The sequence below is a fragment of the Martes martes genome, assembly GCF_963455335.1.
Source record: "Martes martes genome assembly, chromosome: 10".
In the NCBI taxonomy this organism is placed as follows: Eukaryota; Metazoa; Chordata; class Mammalia; order Carnivora; family Mustelidae; genus Martes; species Martes martes.
Window position 1 is genome coordinate 56,301,168 of NC_137898.1, and position 19,352 is coordinate 56,320,519.

A 19,352-nucleotide genomic window follows, 5' to 3' on the forward strand; every position below is an offset into this window, starting at 1 on the left:
TTCAGAATCTGAAGAACTCGCACTGGGATAGGACCAAACATTTCTCAGTCTTCATAAAAGAGTCTTTCGGGGGCCCTTTGCAGAACTTGTTTGCCCATGACTTTCCCTAACCCCTTGGAGGGAACCTTCTCTGTTTTGGAAGGGAAGGGCATTTAGGGCATTAGCCAAGTTGCTGTAAACTTACTCCGCACCGTGAACTCTGTGCCGCTGAGCTCCTGCAGTAGAGAGACACGGTCCCAGCTTTGACATTCTGAGAGTGACTCAGTACCATGGGACTGGGAAAGGAAAGGAGAACCAGCTCTATGTTTGAGGATACTACCAGTAGACTTCCTGGGGGAAGTCCTGAATATAAGTACCGTGGATATCTAGAAAGACAAATGAGCTGCGCTCTAATGTACCATTTAGGAGTCGCTGAGAAATATAGTTTCCTAGAGACTTCTCCAAATGTACAGTTACTATAAGAGAGACCAACAATAAAATGTACAATAAGGGGAGGCTGGAAACCCACTGGCAAATCTCCTCTTCTTAAATACATTTTGGTATAGATGTACTTGAATCCAAGAGTGGGCTAATTCTCTGCCCTTCAAATAAGCCATGCTAAGACTGAGGAAGGTCCCTGGAAATGATTGGTGTAGGATAAAATTTTGGTAGAAGAACAGTAAAATGACAAGGTATCTTTCCTCTTGCAAAAAAAAAAAAAAAGAAAAAAAAGAATAGTATTAGCCTCAGTCAATAAGCTTGAGGTTACTGAGATTAAAATCCATTATTTCTAAATTACTGATTTATTAACCTCAAAAACGTACTCTAAAGCTTAAAATATAATAAATTGAGGAATAATTTACAAGTTTACTTATAAGTTTAAATAAGTCTAAATTTTGAAAATTTCTTGACTCCACTTTGTTATTAAAGATTAGTTCTTTTTAATACATATCAGCTTGATGTGATCTGTATATATGTAATGGTATTAGATCTCTTTGGGGAAGAGAACCACCATCTCTTAGCTTAGTATATTACAGAGAGAGTGGGGAGCTAAAACTGTTGCATGAGAGCTGTGATAACATCCAAGGAACAAAGAGACACTATGGTAAGTATGAAAAAGAAAAAGTAAAAATGAAACAGTCATGTGACCATTTAGGTCCAGACTCCTTGATAGAGTCTTGGAATATTATGAAACACTAAACAGCAGTGTGCAATAACAGCATAAGTTTCCACAAGTCTTCAAGGATGGTATAAACTTGAAGTCATATATTCCTATTACATATTACAGAAGATATCCTTGCTAACTATTTAATATCATCCATTTATTTAGCACTGCAAAGTCACAAACTTCTTATTAAGTAATAGTAAATCATTCTGACAATGCCAAATCAATAAATAACCATTCCAGTCAATCTTTTAATATGCGTATTCCTATCTCTATCTCTGCTGGGCTTTCTTTGTCTAAATCATAGCAATTCTGCTCTTTATTTCTCCATGTTTCCTGCTTCTTTATCTACATTCAAGCAGCAGTTCATTACAGGCAAGATGTCTTGAAAAACTACTATATAGCAGAATGAAAGTCATAAGAAGCAATATTTTCATTTCTACTTTATATCCTAGATATCATTCATTCATTCTTTCAACAACTATTTGGCAGATACTAGGCTCAGTTCTACAGATAAGGAGTAAAAAGGCATGGACATCCAAAACAGATATGCGACCCCACCTCCTGAACATTGTGGCACAAAGAGGCAAAACAGGTTTGAAACAGGTACCATAAAGTGATCTACCTATCTTTCATAGTATCTTGAATATCCATTTAAATGGCTAGAATTGAGAGTACAAGGATATAAAGAAATCACTGGGTTATAGGGTAGCTCTATTTTTAACATCTTGAGAAACCTCCATACTGTTCTTCAAAGTGGCTATACCAGCTTGCATTCCCACCAACAGTGTAAGAGAGTTCTCTTCTTTGCATTCTCACCAAGATTTATTGTTTCCTGACTTGTTAATTTTAACCATTCCGACTGGTGAGAGGTGGTATCTCATTGTGGTTTTGGTTTGTACTTCCCTGATGCCAAGTTATGCTAACATAAACATTCTTAAGAATTTTCTTCTTGGTCCTTTGAAAAGGATGCCTGCTAATAATGGAACCAACAGTAAAGAAGCAAAACTGAGAACTGGAGAAGAGAGAGAGAGATTAGGTCCGTGTTATGTTCGAACTACTCACTTGAATCCCTTTTTATAAAGTTACCTCTTGATTTAAAGAAAGTTAAATGCTGCTGCTAAGTAAAAGGAGACAGAGGAAGTCAGCTAGAAAGATTGTGGAGTAGAAGGACCCGAGGTTCTCCTCATCCTAGGGATACCACTAGATAACAGCGATATATGTGTAAATTACAGAGAAAGTGATCCAAAGACTAGCAGAACAAATTCCAATATAAAGGTAGAGAAAAAGGTAGAGAAAAGCCCCCATCAAAAATAGAAGAAGGGCAAATATCCAGTTTGGAAGTGAAAAGGACCTTCATGGTCTATGGTGGGGATAGAGCCAGTAGCATGAAACAGGATAGAAAACAGACTTTCACACCAGGGAGACCTCAAAAGGGAGGATGAATCCCCATAACCTTTGCCTTTGAAAGGAAGAGGAGACAAATTTTGTGAGTTCTTAACACCCAGTGACACTTAAAACCCAGAATTAAAAAAAAAAAAAAATCAGCATACTGGGTTGTAGGAGAGCCTGGAGGGCATTAGAATTGGAGTCCCTGCCCTTAAAGAGACAGCCATACAAATAGTGCATGCAGATAGCACAGAAGCAGCAATTTAAGAAACACCAGGAGCAGGTGGGAAGAAGAGTGATTTTTTTTTTTTTTTTTTTTTAAATCTCAGAGCACACCTCAGAGAGTTATGTCATCTGGAAACCCCTGCAGGAACAAAGGTGCTGGCAGGCACCATTTCCCTCCTCTGTTCCCCAGCATAAACCAGGGTCACCTGAGGACCAAGACAGTGCTGACACTTGCTACCTAACTTGCTTTTTATCAAGCTCTGCTTCTCCTGTGCTTTGACACATCTGCCCTTCCCAGGCATGCTCACTTTAGTCTCCACACTGTTGTTCTCCTCTTCCAGAAGACCAACTCAAATCCAGACAATACCCTATCTCCCAACCCACATGTTTTGCATGACCTCAGTTCTGTTGGTGGCAGGGGCAGGTCTCATTGTGTGAGCAGAACGCTGCACACCTTGTTAAAATACACCTACCCACGCTTGTGACAAAGCACTAGACACAACAGACAAAGAGAGCCTCTGCAGACAACTAGAATTAAAGAAGAAGAGGTGACAACTCAACAACAGAGTACATACAACATAGAAGACATTCCCTGAAGTGCCAGATCCTAGGGAACAGGAGACACTGCACTGCAGGATACTATGGGGCCTCTCCTTCATAAAGCTATCATTGTTAAAGAGCAATGGAAGTAGCTGACTTTCTAACACAGAAAAGCAAACTTATAGTGAGACAAAAGGAGGAGACAGAGAACTGTGTCCCAAATGAAAGAATAGGGAAAAAACCACAGCAGACAACTAAGCAAAAGCAGATACAAGTAATTTGCCTGATAGAGAATTTAATGTAATGCTCATAAAGATACTCACTGGATTTGAGAAGAGTAGGGGACATCAGTGAGACCCTTAACACAAACATTAAAAAAATAACAAATCAGAGTTGAAGAACACAATAAATGAAATTAAAAATACACTTGATGGAAAAAAAATAGCAGGTTAGTAAAGCAGAGTAATGAATTAATGACCTAGAAGACAAAGTAATGGAAAGTAGTCAAGCTGAGCAAAGGAGAGGAAAGAAAATTATGCAAATTGAGAATAGTTTTAGGGACTCCATCAACCATAATGACATTCACATTATAGGGATCCCAGAAAAAGAAGAGAGAAAAGGGGGGCCTGAAATTTTATTTGAAGAAATAAGAGCTGAAAACTTCCAAAATCTGTGAAAGGAAACAGATATCTAGATCCAGGAGGCACAGAGATCCCCCTAGAAATTCAACACAAAGAGTTCCATGTCAATACAAATAGTAATTAATATGGCAGAAATCAGTGATGAAGGAAGAACTTTAAAGGCAGCAAGAGAGGGGCACCTGAGTGGCTTAGTCAGTTAAGCATCTGCCTTTGGCTTAGGTCATGATTCCAGGGTCCTGCGGTTGAGCCCCAAGTCAGGTTTCCTGCTGAGTGGGGAGCGTGCTTCTGCTTCCTTCTTTTCCTCTGCTGATCTCCCTACTTGTGCTCTCTCACTCTTTCTTTGTCAAATAGATAAATAAAATCTTATAAAAAATAAAATTTAAAAAAAGCCAGCAAGAGAAAAGAACACAGTTCCCTATAAGAGGAGACCCCATAAGGCTATGAGCAGATTTTTCAGCAAAAACTTTGCAGGCCAGAAGGAAGTGGCATGATATATTCAAAGTGCTAAAAGGGAAACATCTATAGCCAAGAATACTCTTTTCAGCAAGGTTATTATTCAGACTAGAAGGGGAGATAAAGAGTTTCTCAGAAAAACTCTTGAAGTTTTTCTTTAAGAAAAAGTTCATGACATTCATGACTGCTATACAATCCCTACAAGAAATATTAAGGGGGACACTTGAGTAGAAAGGAAAGACCATAAGTGAAAGTATAAAAAGCAAAAAAACAAACAAAAGCAAAAAACCACAAAATCAATAAAAATAAGTATTTTTGTACAAATAAATCAAGGGATTCATAAGACAAAAGAATGTAAAATATCTCCACCACATGGTGGAGAGAGAAGAATAGGTTCAAACTTAAACAACCATCAACTTAATATAGACCGCAATATGCAGAAGATGGTAACCACAAATCAAAAACCAGTAATAGATATGCAAAGAATAAAGAGAAAAGCGGGATGCCTGGGTGGCTCAGTTGGTTAGGCCACTGCCTTCGGCTCAAGTCATGATCCCAGGGTCCTGAGATCGAGTCCCACATCGGGCTCCTTGCTCAGCAGGGAGCCCGCTTCTCTCACCGCCTCTGCCTGCCTCTCTGCCTGCTTGTGTGTACTCTCTCTCTGACAAATAAATAAATAAAATCTTTAAAAAAAAAAAAGAATAAAGACAAAAGATTCTAAGTATATCACTAAAGAAAGCAAACCAACCATGAAAGAGAACAAGAGAAAAAGATCACAGAAAATCTATAGAAACAACCAAAAAACAAGTAGCAAAATGGCAATAAATACATATCTATCAGTAATTACTTTGAATATAAATGAAATAAATGCTCCAATCGAAAGACATGGGATTACAGAGTGGATAAAAAAACAAGACCCACCTATATGCTGTCTAAAAGAGACACATATCAGACTGAAAGACAACTGCAGATTGAAAGTGAGGGAATGGAGAAATATTTATTATGCAAATGGATGTCAAAAGAAAACTAGGGTAGCAGTACTCATATTGGACAAAATAGACGTTAAAACAAAGACTGTAAGAAGAGATAAAGAAGGACACTATGGAACAACAAAGGGAACAATCCAACAAGAGAATATAACAGTTGTAAATATTTATACACCCAATATGGGAGCACTCAAATATATAAAACAATAACAAACATAAACAGAGTAACTGATAATAATACAATAATAGTAGGGGACTTTAATACCCCACTTACATTGATGGACAGATCATCCAAAGAGAAAATAAAGGAAATGGTGGCCTTGACTGAGAAACTGGACCAGATGGATTTAATAGACATTTGAGAACATTCCACCCTAAAACAGCAGAATATGCCTTCTTTTCAAGTGTACATAAAGCATTCTCCAGAATAGATCACAGATTCAGCCAAAAAGCATGTCTCAAACACTTTTACAAAATTGAAATAGTACAATTCATCTTTTCAGATCACAACCCTATGAAAGTCGAAGTCAACCACAAGAAAAAAATCTGGAAAGGCCACAAATACATGGAAGTTAAATAACATGCTACTAAATAATGAATAGGTCAACCAGAAAATAAAAGAAGAGTTAAAAAAATACATGAAAACAAATGAAAATGAAAACACAAAGTTCCAAAATGTTTGGGATGTAGCAAAATTTGTTCTAAGAGGGAAGTTTATAGCAATACAGGTCTACCTCAAGAAGCAAGAAAAATCTCAAATAAACAACCTGTCTTCCCACCTAAAGGAGCTAGAAGAAGAACAAACAAAACCCAGACCAAGCAAAAGAAAATAAATAAAGATTAGAACAGAAATAAATGATATAGAAACTAAAATAAATTAAATTAAATTAAATTTAAAAGAGGGGCACCTGGGTGGTTCAGTTGTGCTTGGGTGGCTCAGTCCGTTGACCGTCAAACTCTTGGTTTCAGCTCCGTCATGATGTAGGGGTGGAGATATCAAGCCCTACATGGAGCTCTGTGCTTAGCACAGAGTCTGCTTGTCCCTCTCTCTCTCCTCCCCACCCCCTGCTCTTTCTCTCTCTTTTTTTCTATCTCCTCTCTTAAACAAATAAATAAATAAAACCTTAAAAAAAATAAGGAACTTAAAAAAAATCCAGATAAATGAAACTAGGAGCTGGTTCTTTGTAAAGATCAACAAAATTCATAAATCTTTAGCTAGATTCATGAAAAGAAAAAAAAAAAAAGAAAGGAAAGAGACAGAAAGGAAATTTTTAAAAAATCACTAATGAAAGACAAGAAATAACAATCAACGCTTCAGAAATACAAACAATTGCAACAAAATATGAAAATTTATATGCCAACAAACTGGATAACATAGGATCAATGGGCAAATTCCTAGAAGTATATAAATGACCAAAATTAAAGCAGTAAGAAATAGAAAATTTGGACAGACCAAATTAAGAGCAATGAAATTGAATCAGTAAAAAACAAAACAAAACAAAACAAAAAAACAAAAACCAGAAAACCTCCCACCAAGAAAAGTCCAGGACCAGAAGGCATCCCAGGTGAATTATACCAAACAGTTAAAAAAGAGTTAATATCTATTCTTCTCAAATTCCAAAAAAATAGAAGAAAAAGGAACACTTCCAAATTTATTCTATGAGGCCAATATCACCCTGATACCAAAACCAGATAAAGACACCACAAAAAAAGAGAACTGCAGGCAATATCTCTCATGAAGAGAGATGCAAAAATCCTCAACAAAATATTGAAAAAACATATATATATATATATATATATATATATATATATTTTAATTTGTTTTAGATTTTCTTTTTTTTTTTTTAAGATCTTACTTATTTGACACAGAGAGAGAGAGAGATCAGAAGTAGGCAGAGCAGGAGGCAGAGAGAGAGGGGGAAGCAGGCTCCCCGCTGAGCAGAGAGACCGATGTGGGGCTCGATCCCAGGACACTGAGATCATGACCTGAGCCGAAGGCAGAGGCTTAACCCACTGAGCCACCCAGGTGCCCCTCAAAAATGTATTTTAAAAATCATACACCACAATCAAGTGGGATTCATTCCTGGTATGCCAGGTGGTTCAATATTCTGAAAACAATCAAAGGGATATGTCATATCAATAAGACAAAGTATAAAAACCATATGATCATTTCAGTAGATGCAGAAAAAGCATTTGACAAAGTACAACCATTCCATTCATGATAAAACCATATCCATTCATGATAAAACCCTCTAGCACTGAAAAATTGGTGTAGAAAGAACTTACCTCAACATAATGAAGCCTTTATGTGAAAAACCTACAGCTAACATCATACTCAATGGTGAAAAACTGAAAGCTTTCCCATTACGGTCAGAAACATGACAAGGATGTCCATTCTCACCTTCGGCACAGTACTGGAAGTCCTAGCCACAGCAATTAGACAACATAAAGGAACAAAAGGCATCAAAATTGATAAGGAAGAAGTAAAACTCTATTTGTAGATGACATGATACTATATATAGAAAACCTGAAGGACTCCACCAAAACCTTAAGGATTCTGCCGTTAGGACGGATAATTGGACTCAATAAAGTCACAGAATACAAAATCAATGTACAGAAAACCTTGAAGAGAGCACAGGCACTAATTTCCCTAGCATCACCCACAGCAACATTTTTCTAGATAGGTCCCCTGATGCAAGGGAAATAAAAATAAAAATAAACTATTCGGACTACATCAAAATAAAAAGTTTCTGTACAGTGAAAGAAACAGTCAACAAAACTGAAAGGCAACCTACTGAATGGGGGACATATTTGCAAATGAGATATCAGATAAAGGGTTACTATCCAAAATATATAAAGAACTGATACAACTCAACACCACCCAAAAAATCCATTTAAAAACAGGCAAAACATGTGAACAGACATTTCTGTAAAGAAGGCATCCAGATGGCCAAAAGACACATGAAAAAAGATCCTCAATGTTACTCATCATCGGGGAAATGCACATCACAACTACAGTGAGATACCACCTCACAGCTGTCAGAATGGTTAAAATCAAAACCACAAGAAGCAAGTGTTGGCAAAGATGTGGAGGAAGAGGAAACCTCTTGCACTTTGGTGGGAAGGCAAACTACTAAAGCCACAGTGGAAAACAGTGTAGAAGTTCCTCCAAAAATTAAAAATAGAACTACCTAAGATCCAGGAATTGTGCTAGTGGGTATTTATCCCCCAGATACAGAACCGTTAATTCAGAGATGCATGCACCCTTGTACTTATCGCAGCATGATTCACAATACCTGAACTATGGAAGCTGCTCAAGTGTCCATCAATAGGTGAATGCATAACATTTTATGATTAAATCTATATCTACATATGGATATAGATATATAGATATATCACATGGCTAATGAGATATCTCATTCAGCCATAAAAAAGAATGAAATCTTACCATTTGCCATGGCATGGATGGAACTAGAGAGTATAATGTTAAGTGAAATAACTCAGAGAAACACAAACACCCTATAAGCTCACTCATATGTAGAATTTAAGAAAGAAAACAGATGAGCAAAGGGGAAACAAAAAGAAAGAAAGACAAACCAAGGAACAGACTCTTTATGGAGAACCAGTGGGTAAGTGGGTAGGAGGAAAGGTGAAATACTTTATGGGGATTAAAGAGTACACTAATGATGAAAAGAAAAAAAAGAAAAAAGAAAAGAAGAAGATAAAAGAAAAGAAAAGCTGATTCAAAAGGGCACGATTACAGCATGTTTCCAACTGTAGGACATTGTGGAAAAAAAATAAAACTATGGAGACAGAAGTTCAGTGGTTGTCAGAGGGCTTAGAGAGAGGTGGAACACAATGGATTTGTAGGGCAGTGAAACTGTCGTGTATGATACTGTAATGGTGCATACATGTCATTATATACTTGTCAAAATCTATGCAATGTACAACCTAAAGAGAGAGGTGTTATGCGAACTACTGACTTTAGCTAATAAAAATGTGGAAATGGTGGCTTATGAATTGTGACAAATGTATCACAGCAATGTAAGGTGTTAATAGGGGAAACTGGGTGGGTGAGGAGAAGGGATCATATATGGGGTCTGTACTTTCTGATTTTTTTTTTGGTAGCCCTCAAACTGCTCTATAAAGCAATATATGTTAACTTATAAACTTTTATTTGAGAAATGCGAGTTATTAAAATATACTGCCATACCTCAAAATATCTCACTAAAGGACACTTTGTCATGCATAGACATGTATTGAAATAGTCTCAATAGTTAGGCTTTGTCATAAAAGACATCCATGTTCCAGTAGATTAACTCAGGAAATCTTATTTTTTTCGTACTGTTTAATGGCTATGTAGTGAACTAGCAAGACAGTGCAGAGATGTTGCTCAGAAACTTGGCTGGACATGGAAAATTATCAAATGCAGTTCAAAATTGGGAAATATAATTTCATAAGTATGAAAGATAGGTTCAGTCGGCTAATCCATATACTGACTGTGGGTCTCAGGTGCCAAAGCAATCACTCAGCGTGTGAAATACCCAAAAGACTTCTTGTCCCAAAGGTTAGTCCTTGAGTTGCTATTGTAAAGATCTATGTACAATACAGGCATAGATATTTACTTGCGTGCACACGCGCACGCGCGCGCACACACACACACACTCTCTAAATCCCTATAAACAGACATGACATTTTTACCTAACACCTAAGAATATCACTGTGGGAAGTGCTAAGAGGAAATTCAAGATCTGCTTTTTTATGTTCCCAGTGGTTTAGAAAAACCATGCATCTGAAAGGTAAGTTAGAATAGTTTCATGGTTAAAACTGTGGGTGCTGCAGTTAGGATCCCTGATTTGAAAACAGGCTTCACACACTCCTGAGTAATATGATCTTAGGAAGGTCCTCAAGTACCTGAGTTGCCTTCTGTGTAAAATTAGGACACTAACAATAGTTATTTCTTATAGCAGTTGTTACCATTAAATTGGATAATCCATGTAAAGTGATTAGCATAGGTTTTAGGAAAATGCTTAGTACATTGCAACCATTAATATGTATTTCCAATTATTATTTTTACCATTACTGCTACATGGCCCATCCCTGTGCTGATATGTGATATGATTTCTATCCAAATATGGTGATATTTTCTGTGTGGTTGTTACATAGCAAAGTCAGGCACTGTTGAGAGACAACCAGATAAAAGAAGCAAAGCCTGGTGATGGGTATTAAGGAGGGCACAGATTGCATGGAGCACTGGGTGTTATATGCAAACAGTGAATCTTGGAACACTACATCAAAAACTAATAATGTACTGTATGGTGACTAACATAACGCAATAAAAAAGAAGAAGAAGAAGCAGCAGCAGCAGCAAAGCCACAAACTTACCAGGCTAATAAAATTGTGGTTATGCCTCCATATTTTTAACAGGATAACCATTTCAAAAAAATATCTCTGAGTTGCATTAAAAACAATTTCATCCCGGGGTGCCTGGGTGGGTCAGTGGGTTAAAGCCTCTGCCTTCAGCTCAGGTCATGATCTCAGTGTCCTGGGATTGAGCCTCGCACTGGGCTTTCTGCTTAGCAGGGAGCCTGCTTCCCCCTCCCCCTTTGCCTGCCTCTCTCCCTACTTGTGATCTCTCTCTCTCTGTGTCAAATACATAAAACAAACAAACAAACAAACAAACAATTTCATCCCTTCCATTTTTTTGCCCTGTGATGAAAAATTTTATCTTTTCTTTCTTATTTCAATTTCATATGAGAGAGAGAGAGAAGATAGTGTGAGGGAGAATAGAATAAATATGTGTTAATTCATATGATAATATGCCCTATTTATTGAAAAAGGTTTCAATTAACAATTACAGGGATAATAGACATAATGTAATACAGTATAGCTTTCAATCTAAGTAATGGTGTGACAGCGCCACATGAAAAGTGTACCCTTCGCAGATTCTAGACTTGTCTATCACTTTGAAACTTCTCAAGATTTGCAGTCAAAAACGTTTCTAAGCATATTTTGGGCCTTTGCCAAAAGTATTGCCCTTAATTGCAAACTTGACTAATTGAATTAATATTTTATTGACTTGGGAAAAGAATAATTTTATATTGGAGGAACTTTTTAAAGAAAGCTATTTTTATTTTATAATTTTTTGATACATTAAAAGTAAGAACTATTGTTACTTTAAAAAGCTGCTAAAATGTTATCTTATTCTTTGGTTGGTGAGTATGAAAATCGCAATCGCTCTACTCTGTAGATGGGTCTTTCAATGATAGCTATTGAATGATCATGGGCTTTGACATCTTCAGTGACTGTCTTGTTCTGAAAGAGAACACTCTGTACTCTGGATTTTTAGTGTCTTCCTTGATTCCACTTCATGATCCTTGAGAGCGCTTGTTAGGATCTGAATGATATTACAACTTTGGCATAGCAGTTTAAACTTCATGTTTAAATGTTCATTGTCTTCAAGAGTTCAAATGAGAGGCAGATGAGTAAAACTTTTTCTTTACTGTAGCAAAAGTGTAGGGTAAGGAAACATCTCCCATACTATCAGGATGGGAAACAAGAATTGGAAGCTTTATAGCTTTATACTGGCCCATTACGTATCAGTTTGTCATTCAACCCATGACTTCCCCTTAAGTTTTTGGTCAAAGGATGGAATATTAACCATCTCCAGACTTCTATGTAATGTTACAGAGAAAAAAGAAAGAGAAAATGACTTTTTTGTATTTAATTAATTATTATTTTATTATTATTAGGCAGACAAAAATTATATGCATAACATGGTTAAAAGTTCAAAAGACATATACATACATGATGTGGTTATAACAATTAGGTTTACACAAATAAAGATTTCAACCCTTATTATTCTGATTTAATTTTTTTTTTTTTAAGAAAGAACTAGATACTCCATAAAAGAGAGGTGATTTACTTACAATAATTCAGGATTTTTTGGTTTTGTTTGTGTTTTTGTGGGGGTTTTGTGTGTGTGTGCTTTGTTGGTTGCTGTTCTTTGAGTTTTGTTTTATTTTGTTTTGCTTTGTTTTGTAAACTCTAAGCCCAAAATTGTGGCTTGAACACAAGACCTGGAGATCAAGAGTCACATGCTCTACCAACTGAGCCATCCAGGCACCCTTATTCATATAATTAATAGCTTTTCTCAGACCATTTTATTTTCCTTCCAGTTCATCATGCCAAAATTAATGGTTAGGTTGTCACTAGGTTAAAGGAATAAATATTTGTTTTCTACTAGTGTGCACTCTATCTATTTTCTCTCTATCATGTAACAGACTTGGGACACCCATCCATAAGACCATGTAATTCTACATCCAGTCACCTCACTGCCTTTCTCCTGACTGGAGTCCCAGGATTAGAAGACTTCCAAATCTGGATCTCCATCCCCTTCAGCTTCATGTACCTTTTGGCTGTGATAGGAAATGGCCTGGTTATGGCAGTGGTGGCCTGGGACAGGAACCTCCACGAACCCATGTATCTTTTCCTGGCCATGCTGGCACTCAATGATGTTCTCCTTTGTACTGTCACTGTGCCCAAAATGCTTCTTATCTTCTGGCAGGGCCCTTCCCCATCAAGTTTTCCTGCATGTCTCACACAGATGTTTTTTGTTCATGCTCTGTTCCTCTCTGAGTCTGCTGTTCTCTTGGCCATGGCTTTTGATCGCTACGTGGCTATCTGTGCACCACTCCATTATGCAACCCTACTTACAGGCTCTCTCATCAGCAAGGTGGGCCTGGCTCTGCTGGCTCGGAGTGTGGCTGTGGTCACCCCTGGTGTCCTCCTCATTCTCCGGCTGCATTTCTGTCGGAGCAATGTCATCCACCATACCTACTGTGAGAACATGGGCATTGCCAAGTTAGCCTGTAATAGCTATGCCCTTAATAGCATTTATGGACTCACTGCTGCTCTCCTCACCACAGGGCTGGACTTTGTGCTCATCTCCCTGTCCTACTTGCTAATCCTGAGAACAGTCTTCCAGCTACCTTCCAAGGAAGCCCGGACAAAGGCCTTTGGAACATGTGGAGCTCATATATGTGTCATCTTGATATTTTATACTCTGGCCTTCTTTTCCTTCTTTACCCATCGCTTTGGAAATCATGTACCCAGACATGTCCTTATCCTCTTGGCAAACCTCTACTTACTGGTGCCACCTACCATGAACCCCATTGTTTATGGGGTAAAGACAAAGGAGATGAGGATGCGTGTCCTAGGGCTCTGTAACCAACCAAAATGACCCAAGGGTTATGAAGCAACAAAGAACAGGTGAGTCCAGGGTAGAGGATCAGACTTAAATGTCAAGTGTGAATCAACCTGGGCAGATCTATCCCCGGAACACCTAACCTCTGGATAGAACTTAAAATACTTACATTTCCCAATGCTGCCTTCCCAGCATAGAGTAAAAAGGAAGGTGCCAGGCAACTGCTCAAGTACCATCAAAGAGTATCTCAACATATTAAGGTAACAATCAGTGGAGTCACTGTAACAACATAGGTGACTGAAATATCCCTTTTGTACTACAAAATGCCTCTCTTAATGTCAATTTGCTATAGACAATCTTAGTTCAGATTCCAGCTTCATCACTGCATCCACAAAATGCAGAATATACAAATAATTTAATAAATAATTTTATAAATATTTGTTAGATAAATGCATTAACATGAAATACTAAATGCTAATAATTCTATGTAACAAATGCCCTAATATGTCCTTATGTATTATATAGGGCATATTCTTTAAATACTTCGTTCTTTCACTCTTTCTCTTAGCTTGTCTGTTTCATATCCCCTTCAATACTTTGTTGCAATAAAGATATTTTTACACACAATAGAAAGTTACTTTGATTGGGTTAAGTAACAAAAAAGCAGTATCTGAGGAGTGGCATGACATGCAAGGAATGCGAGTACCTATGACTCAGGAAGGAGAAAATTCAGGCTAATTGCCCCATCTTGGGTCAGGTTGCTAAAACTGCATGACTCTGTTACATCACTTAACATTCTGGTTAATGGGGATGAAATTGTGTCAACGAAATTCTCAAAAAAAAAAAAAAAAATCACAGCAAACCAGCAGGATTATGTTCACCGGATTCATTTAGCTCTTTAAATAAAAAGCACATGTAACTTTCCTAGTATAGCTTTTCATAACCCAAACCTTCTTGCTAATTGCATTCTATATTACCTGAGACAAATTTTATCATCTATAAATTTATCTGGCAAAATTCCTGGAATGTAATATCTTTTATCCTATAGAAAATGTCCACCTGTTGATTAATAAAAGAGTTAAAATTTTCCCTAGCATCAGACAATAAAAATGAGTATCATGAACATAATATAAACATATACATGGTCTAGTGGTTGAAGCAGTTGATAGAGTGCCTTCAAAATATTTATATTGTTATCATTCTCCTTATTAACGCATATGGCTATTTCCAGACTCTAAATGTAGTCAGATCATTTCCACACTGTACATTTTTAACTGAATTATGTTTTTATTATTTGAGATACCGGATTGAATAACTGAATGACTAAGTGGGATAATGAAGTATTTTGTGGTAATGCTTTGTGTAGAAGACAATACCAGACACTTTAATGACAAAGGAGATAGTGATCTCTGCTATTATTTTTTCTTGCCATTGTGTTTTGCAACAAGAAGACTTCTGCAGTATCAAGAAGATTAATGTATAACCTAGAAGATAATGTTTGACATTATGAAAACAATCGCATTGCATTTTGCCCAGTGATTGGGGATTAGTATACAAAAATGAATTATGATTTGGGTTTCTGGGTCACTTAGGCATTCTGCAAGATGGCAGAGAATGTTTTCAAAAGATGCTCATGGCTTTGTCAAACAAGGTAATATGAGTAAGAGTGCCTCCTGATTTATAAATCCATATACAAATGAGAAAGATGTTTCAGTCATATTATTGTAGTTCTAAACAAGAACAAGAGACCTACCTGTTTTTGGAGCACCAACTGCTTGCCAGAAGACTAAACTCTTGCCTTCATTAAGGTTCCAGAACAAGATGTTTCTGTTCTCAACACATAGTACCAACTTGTCATTCATTCATTCATTCATTCATTCATCCATTCAGATATTCAATCACTCATCTCCTCACCAATGATGTTTTATGGGAAAAATGATCTTAATTTAAAAATATGTGGTTTTCTAAATGTTTTTGATAAAATATGTTATGATTATAATGTAATTATAGTAATAAATTTAAGAAGGTAATATAGCAAATAATAATTTGTGTGTCCAAATATTGCATTACCTATGTAGGTATTCCTTTAAAATAGTTTTATTCGTATGCAAAATGCAAAATCTAAGGTGCAATAGCTTAAACATATTTCTGTGAACAACAACAACAACAAAACCTAATACAACATTGTTTTTTTTGGAGCATAGATGCTAGGAAAGGTATATTCAACATCACAGGTTGAAAATATATTTTGTAGGGCTCCTGGGTGGCTCAGTTAGCTAAGTTTCTGCCTTCAGCTCAAGTCATAATCCCGAGGTCCTGGGATCCAGTCCGGCATTAGGTTCCCTTCAGTGGGAAGTCTGTTTCTCCCTCTCCCTCTGCTGCTCCCCCCTGCTTGTGCTTGCTCTGTCTCTTTGTCAAATAAATAAATAAAATATTTAAAAAACATATGTATTTTGTATTTGAAGTTCTTATTTTAAAAATGATTATTAGGGGCGCCTGGGTGGCTCAGGGGGTTAAAGCCTCTGCCTTCAGCTCAGGTCATGATCCCAGGGTCCTGGGATTGAGCCCCGCATCTGGCTCTATGCTCAGCAGGGAGCCTGCTTCCCTCTCTCTCTGTCTGCCTCTCTGCCTACTTGTGATCAATGCCTGTCAAATAAATAAATAAAATCTTTAAAAAAAATAAAAATGATTATCAATAGTTAAATGTTACTTATACAATGTATAGCTGGTGGTACTGATCATTCTCAAAATTTTCACTTTTACTATCAATTTTATTTAATTATTTATTACACCAAATATTCTCTAATTTTGATGTTTATACACCTTTCTTATTTTTAATTGATGTCTCTTAGTTGAAGTGAATGTGCTAAAAGGAGACGGGTAATTAGAATTAGAATCAAGAAATAGGATAATATGGTGGAAACATCATACTTGAGATAAAGCCAGATAGCAGATATAAGTTGTAGATATACTCCATGTGCCTGAAATTTGAAATCCTGATTTTAAGCTAGTAAACTCTCTTTTATAATATGACACGTGGGTTCATGACATGTCAAATCTTTTCCTTTGAGACTATTTTTTTTAATATCCAAACTAGTCATTCTTTTTCAATAATTGATTCATTCCTTTCATCATTTATATATTCAATAATTATTTAGTGTCACTTTTATGCCAAGCATAATATTCATGCCTACAGGCAGCAAACTCTTTGAAGCACAGTTGCTATACTAGGTAGAACAAGATATGTAAAATATATTACTAATTATTACATAAATACTGGGAACCATAACACATTGTTAAAGTTTTATTTGTTCCCTTTGTTTATTTTTTGCTTTGCACAAGTAAAGCTGTACCAGCTAAGAAAATTCAGTTGCATTTGCAAGTATTTTTATACAACCCTATGCACAGCCAGGTGCCACATAATTTCAGAATCACAAGGAAAGATAGTTTTGTGTGTTGAAAAGAGTTCTAGATAAAATTGTGAGACCTTAATCTTTAGCTGTTTCCAGCTACCACAAATTTATAAGTAGCTATACCCCAATTATACTCCAATTATATTGCTACATGAGTGAAATTCCTCATAGCCAAGGATACCAAAGATAATATTTTTTACATTTAAATAAATAGTATGTCCTAAATTATTAAGATGCTTTTAACCCAATGGATTATAATCACAGACTTCAATTCATAATATCTGGAGTATTTAAAAGATGACAGGATCTCAATTTTTATAAAATTAGAATTATTTCTAAAAATTGAGCAAGAGAAAAATATGCATATTGTACATTTCTATTCCAGAGGAAACTAAATATCATTAGTAGGGTATAACATGAATATAAACTTTTAAAATATGATGTGGATACATTGTTAGGATTTCTAACTTCTGCTTTGAGCTCTAAAATGCCTTTATGTCAAGGTAAGATTTTTCTCATTGTTAAGAAAGAAGGAAAAAGTAGATATCCAGAGATGCTGATATTACAAGAAAGGGAGTATTAAATTCCCTGACAACCACAGAGTATCAGGAAGCAAAGATACATGGGTTTAATATATTTAACGAAGAATTAACAGATAAATCACCCTGGAAAAGATTGGAATTAGAAATGGAAAGGAATAGATGAAAATGATTTCTATGACACTCCACTCCAATACATTCATATTTAAAGGGAATTTATAAAGAACGTGTTAAGCTGTATAGTCCCAATGGACACCAACTCTTCTATAACCACTTCTCAACATACTCTGTTGACTCTATTTCTGTTCTTTACTCTTTTGTTGGCAACTATGATGCCAACATACCTAGAGCACACAAATAAGTATGTATTTAAATCATTTAGATTGAAGCCATCATTGCCTTGAGGACATGACTACATCACAGTAGAACTGACTTTTGTGGGGAAAAGCAGATGGAAGATTCCTTGGCGGATCTGTTTGGTCTTCACACTATAGATGATTGGATTGAGCACAGGTGGGACCAATAAGTAGACGTGAGCCATGAAGATATGGATGAGTGGGGAGGAGTGTTTGGCAAAACGATGGACGATAGAGAGCCCAATCATAGGCACATATAGGATGAGTACGACACAGATGTGGGATGCACATGTGTTGAGAGCCTTAAGCCTCCCCTCACGTGATGCAATTCTTAATATTGACTGAAGGATGCACATATAAGACACAAAAATACCCAGAGAGTCCATGCCCCACAGCACAATGACCAGCAGCAACCCATATATAATATTAAACATGGTGTCAGCACAGGCAAGGCGAATCATGTCCTGGTGTAGACAATAGGAATGAGAAAGGGTGTGGGAGCGGCAGAAAGGAAAGAAGGCCAACCGGGCCAGAAGTGGAATCATGGCAAAGGCACTCCTAAGCAGGGCTGCAATTCCAATTTTGGCGATAAGTCTTGGTGTGAGAATGGTAGCATATCGTAGAGGGTGGCAGATAGCCACATAGCGGTCGAAGGCCATGGCCAAGAGCACAGATGATTCTGTGAAGGAGAAAGTGTGAATAAAAAACATTTGGACCACACAGATATTGAACTGGATTTCCCTGGAAATGGACCACAACACCCTGAAGAGTGATATCATTGTGGGCATGGACATGCCCATGTCAGTGAGGGAGAGCATGGCCAGGAAGTAGTACATGGGCTCATGGAGCCTGGCGTCCGTCCGAACAATATGCAGGATGGTGCAGTTGCCCATTATTCCAACAAGGTAGAGGACACAGAATGGAATGGATATCCAGTGGTGAAATTCCTCATAGCCAGGGATACCTGTGAGATAGAATGTGGAGGACAGGGTATTACTGGAGTTTAAGGTTGCCATGGAGCTCACTATTAAATCACCACCCAGTTTCAGGATCCCACTCCAGTGGGGAGGGCAATGATGAGATCAGCATCTGAGCCTGGAAAACAAAACGAAACAGGTGAAACTTCAGTGCTTTCTGTAAACATTCATCTCCACATTTTTGCTCTGTCTTTTTTCATTGCATTGCTGAGCATGGCAAGTTAAGTAAAATATCTACTTTACAACCACAAGGACTTTTCTTCCTGCCTCTCAGATGAAGACCCATTGACATCCTGTCTAAATATGGACAATCTTCTTCTAAGGACACTACAGGGAGCACCACACACACATTAAATGTTTCTAGTTAACATCTTTCATTTATAATTTTCTTCCAGAATTTTCTTGGCAAGGGGTACCAATCTTACCATTTATCTTTTTTTTTTTTAAATGACTTCTTCAGTGATTTACATATGATGCTTTATT

At 36.9% G+C, this 19,352-nt stretch overlaps 2 protein-coding genes across 2 annotated transcripts; one reads left to right on the forward strand and one right to left on the reverse strand.

The window, feature by feature from the left end:
• Positions 1-1,674: 1,674 nt before the first annotated feature.
• Positions 1,675-13,620, forward strand: LOC308350872 (olfactory receptor 52Z1P-like; the record flags this gene model as incomplete). The annotated part of the gene is made up of 2 exons (XM_080816336.1): positions 1,675-1,750; positions 12,662-13,620. The coding sequence occupies 2 exons, from the start codon at positions 1,675-1,677 to the stop codon at positions 13,618-13,620; spliced, it is 1,035 nt and encodes a 344-aa protein (XP_080672462.1).
• Positions 13,621-17,948: 4,328 nt separating this feature from the next.
• Positions 17,949-18,908, reverse strand: LOC308350029 (olfactory receptor 51L1-like; the record flags this gene model as incomplete). Its single annotated transcript, XM_080815029.1, has 1 exon — positions 17,949-18,908. One exon carries the CDS (start codon positions 18,906-18,908, stop codon positions 17,949-17,951), a length of 960 nt encoding a protein of 319 aa, XP_080671155.1.
• Positions 18,909-19,352: the final 444 nt, after the last annotated feature.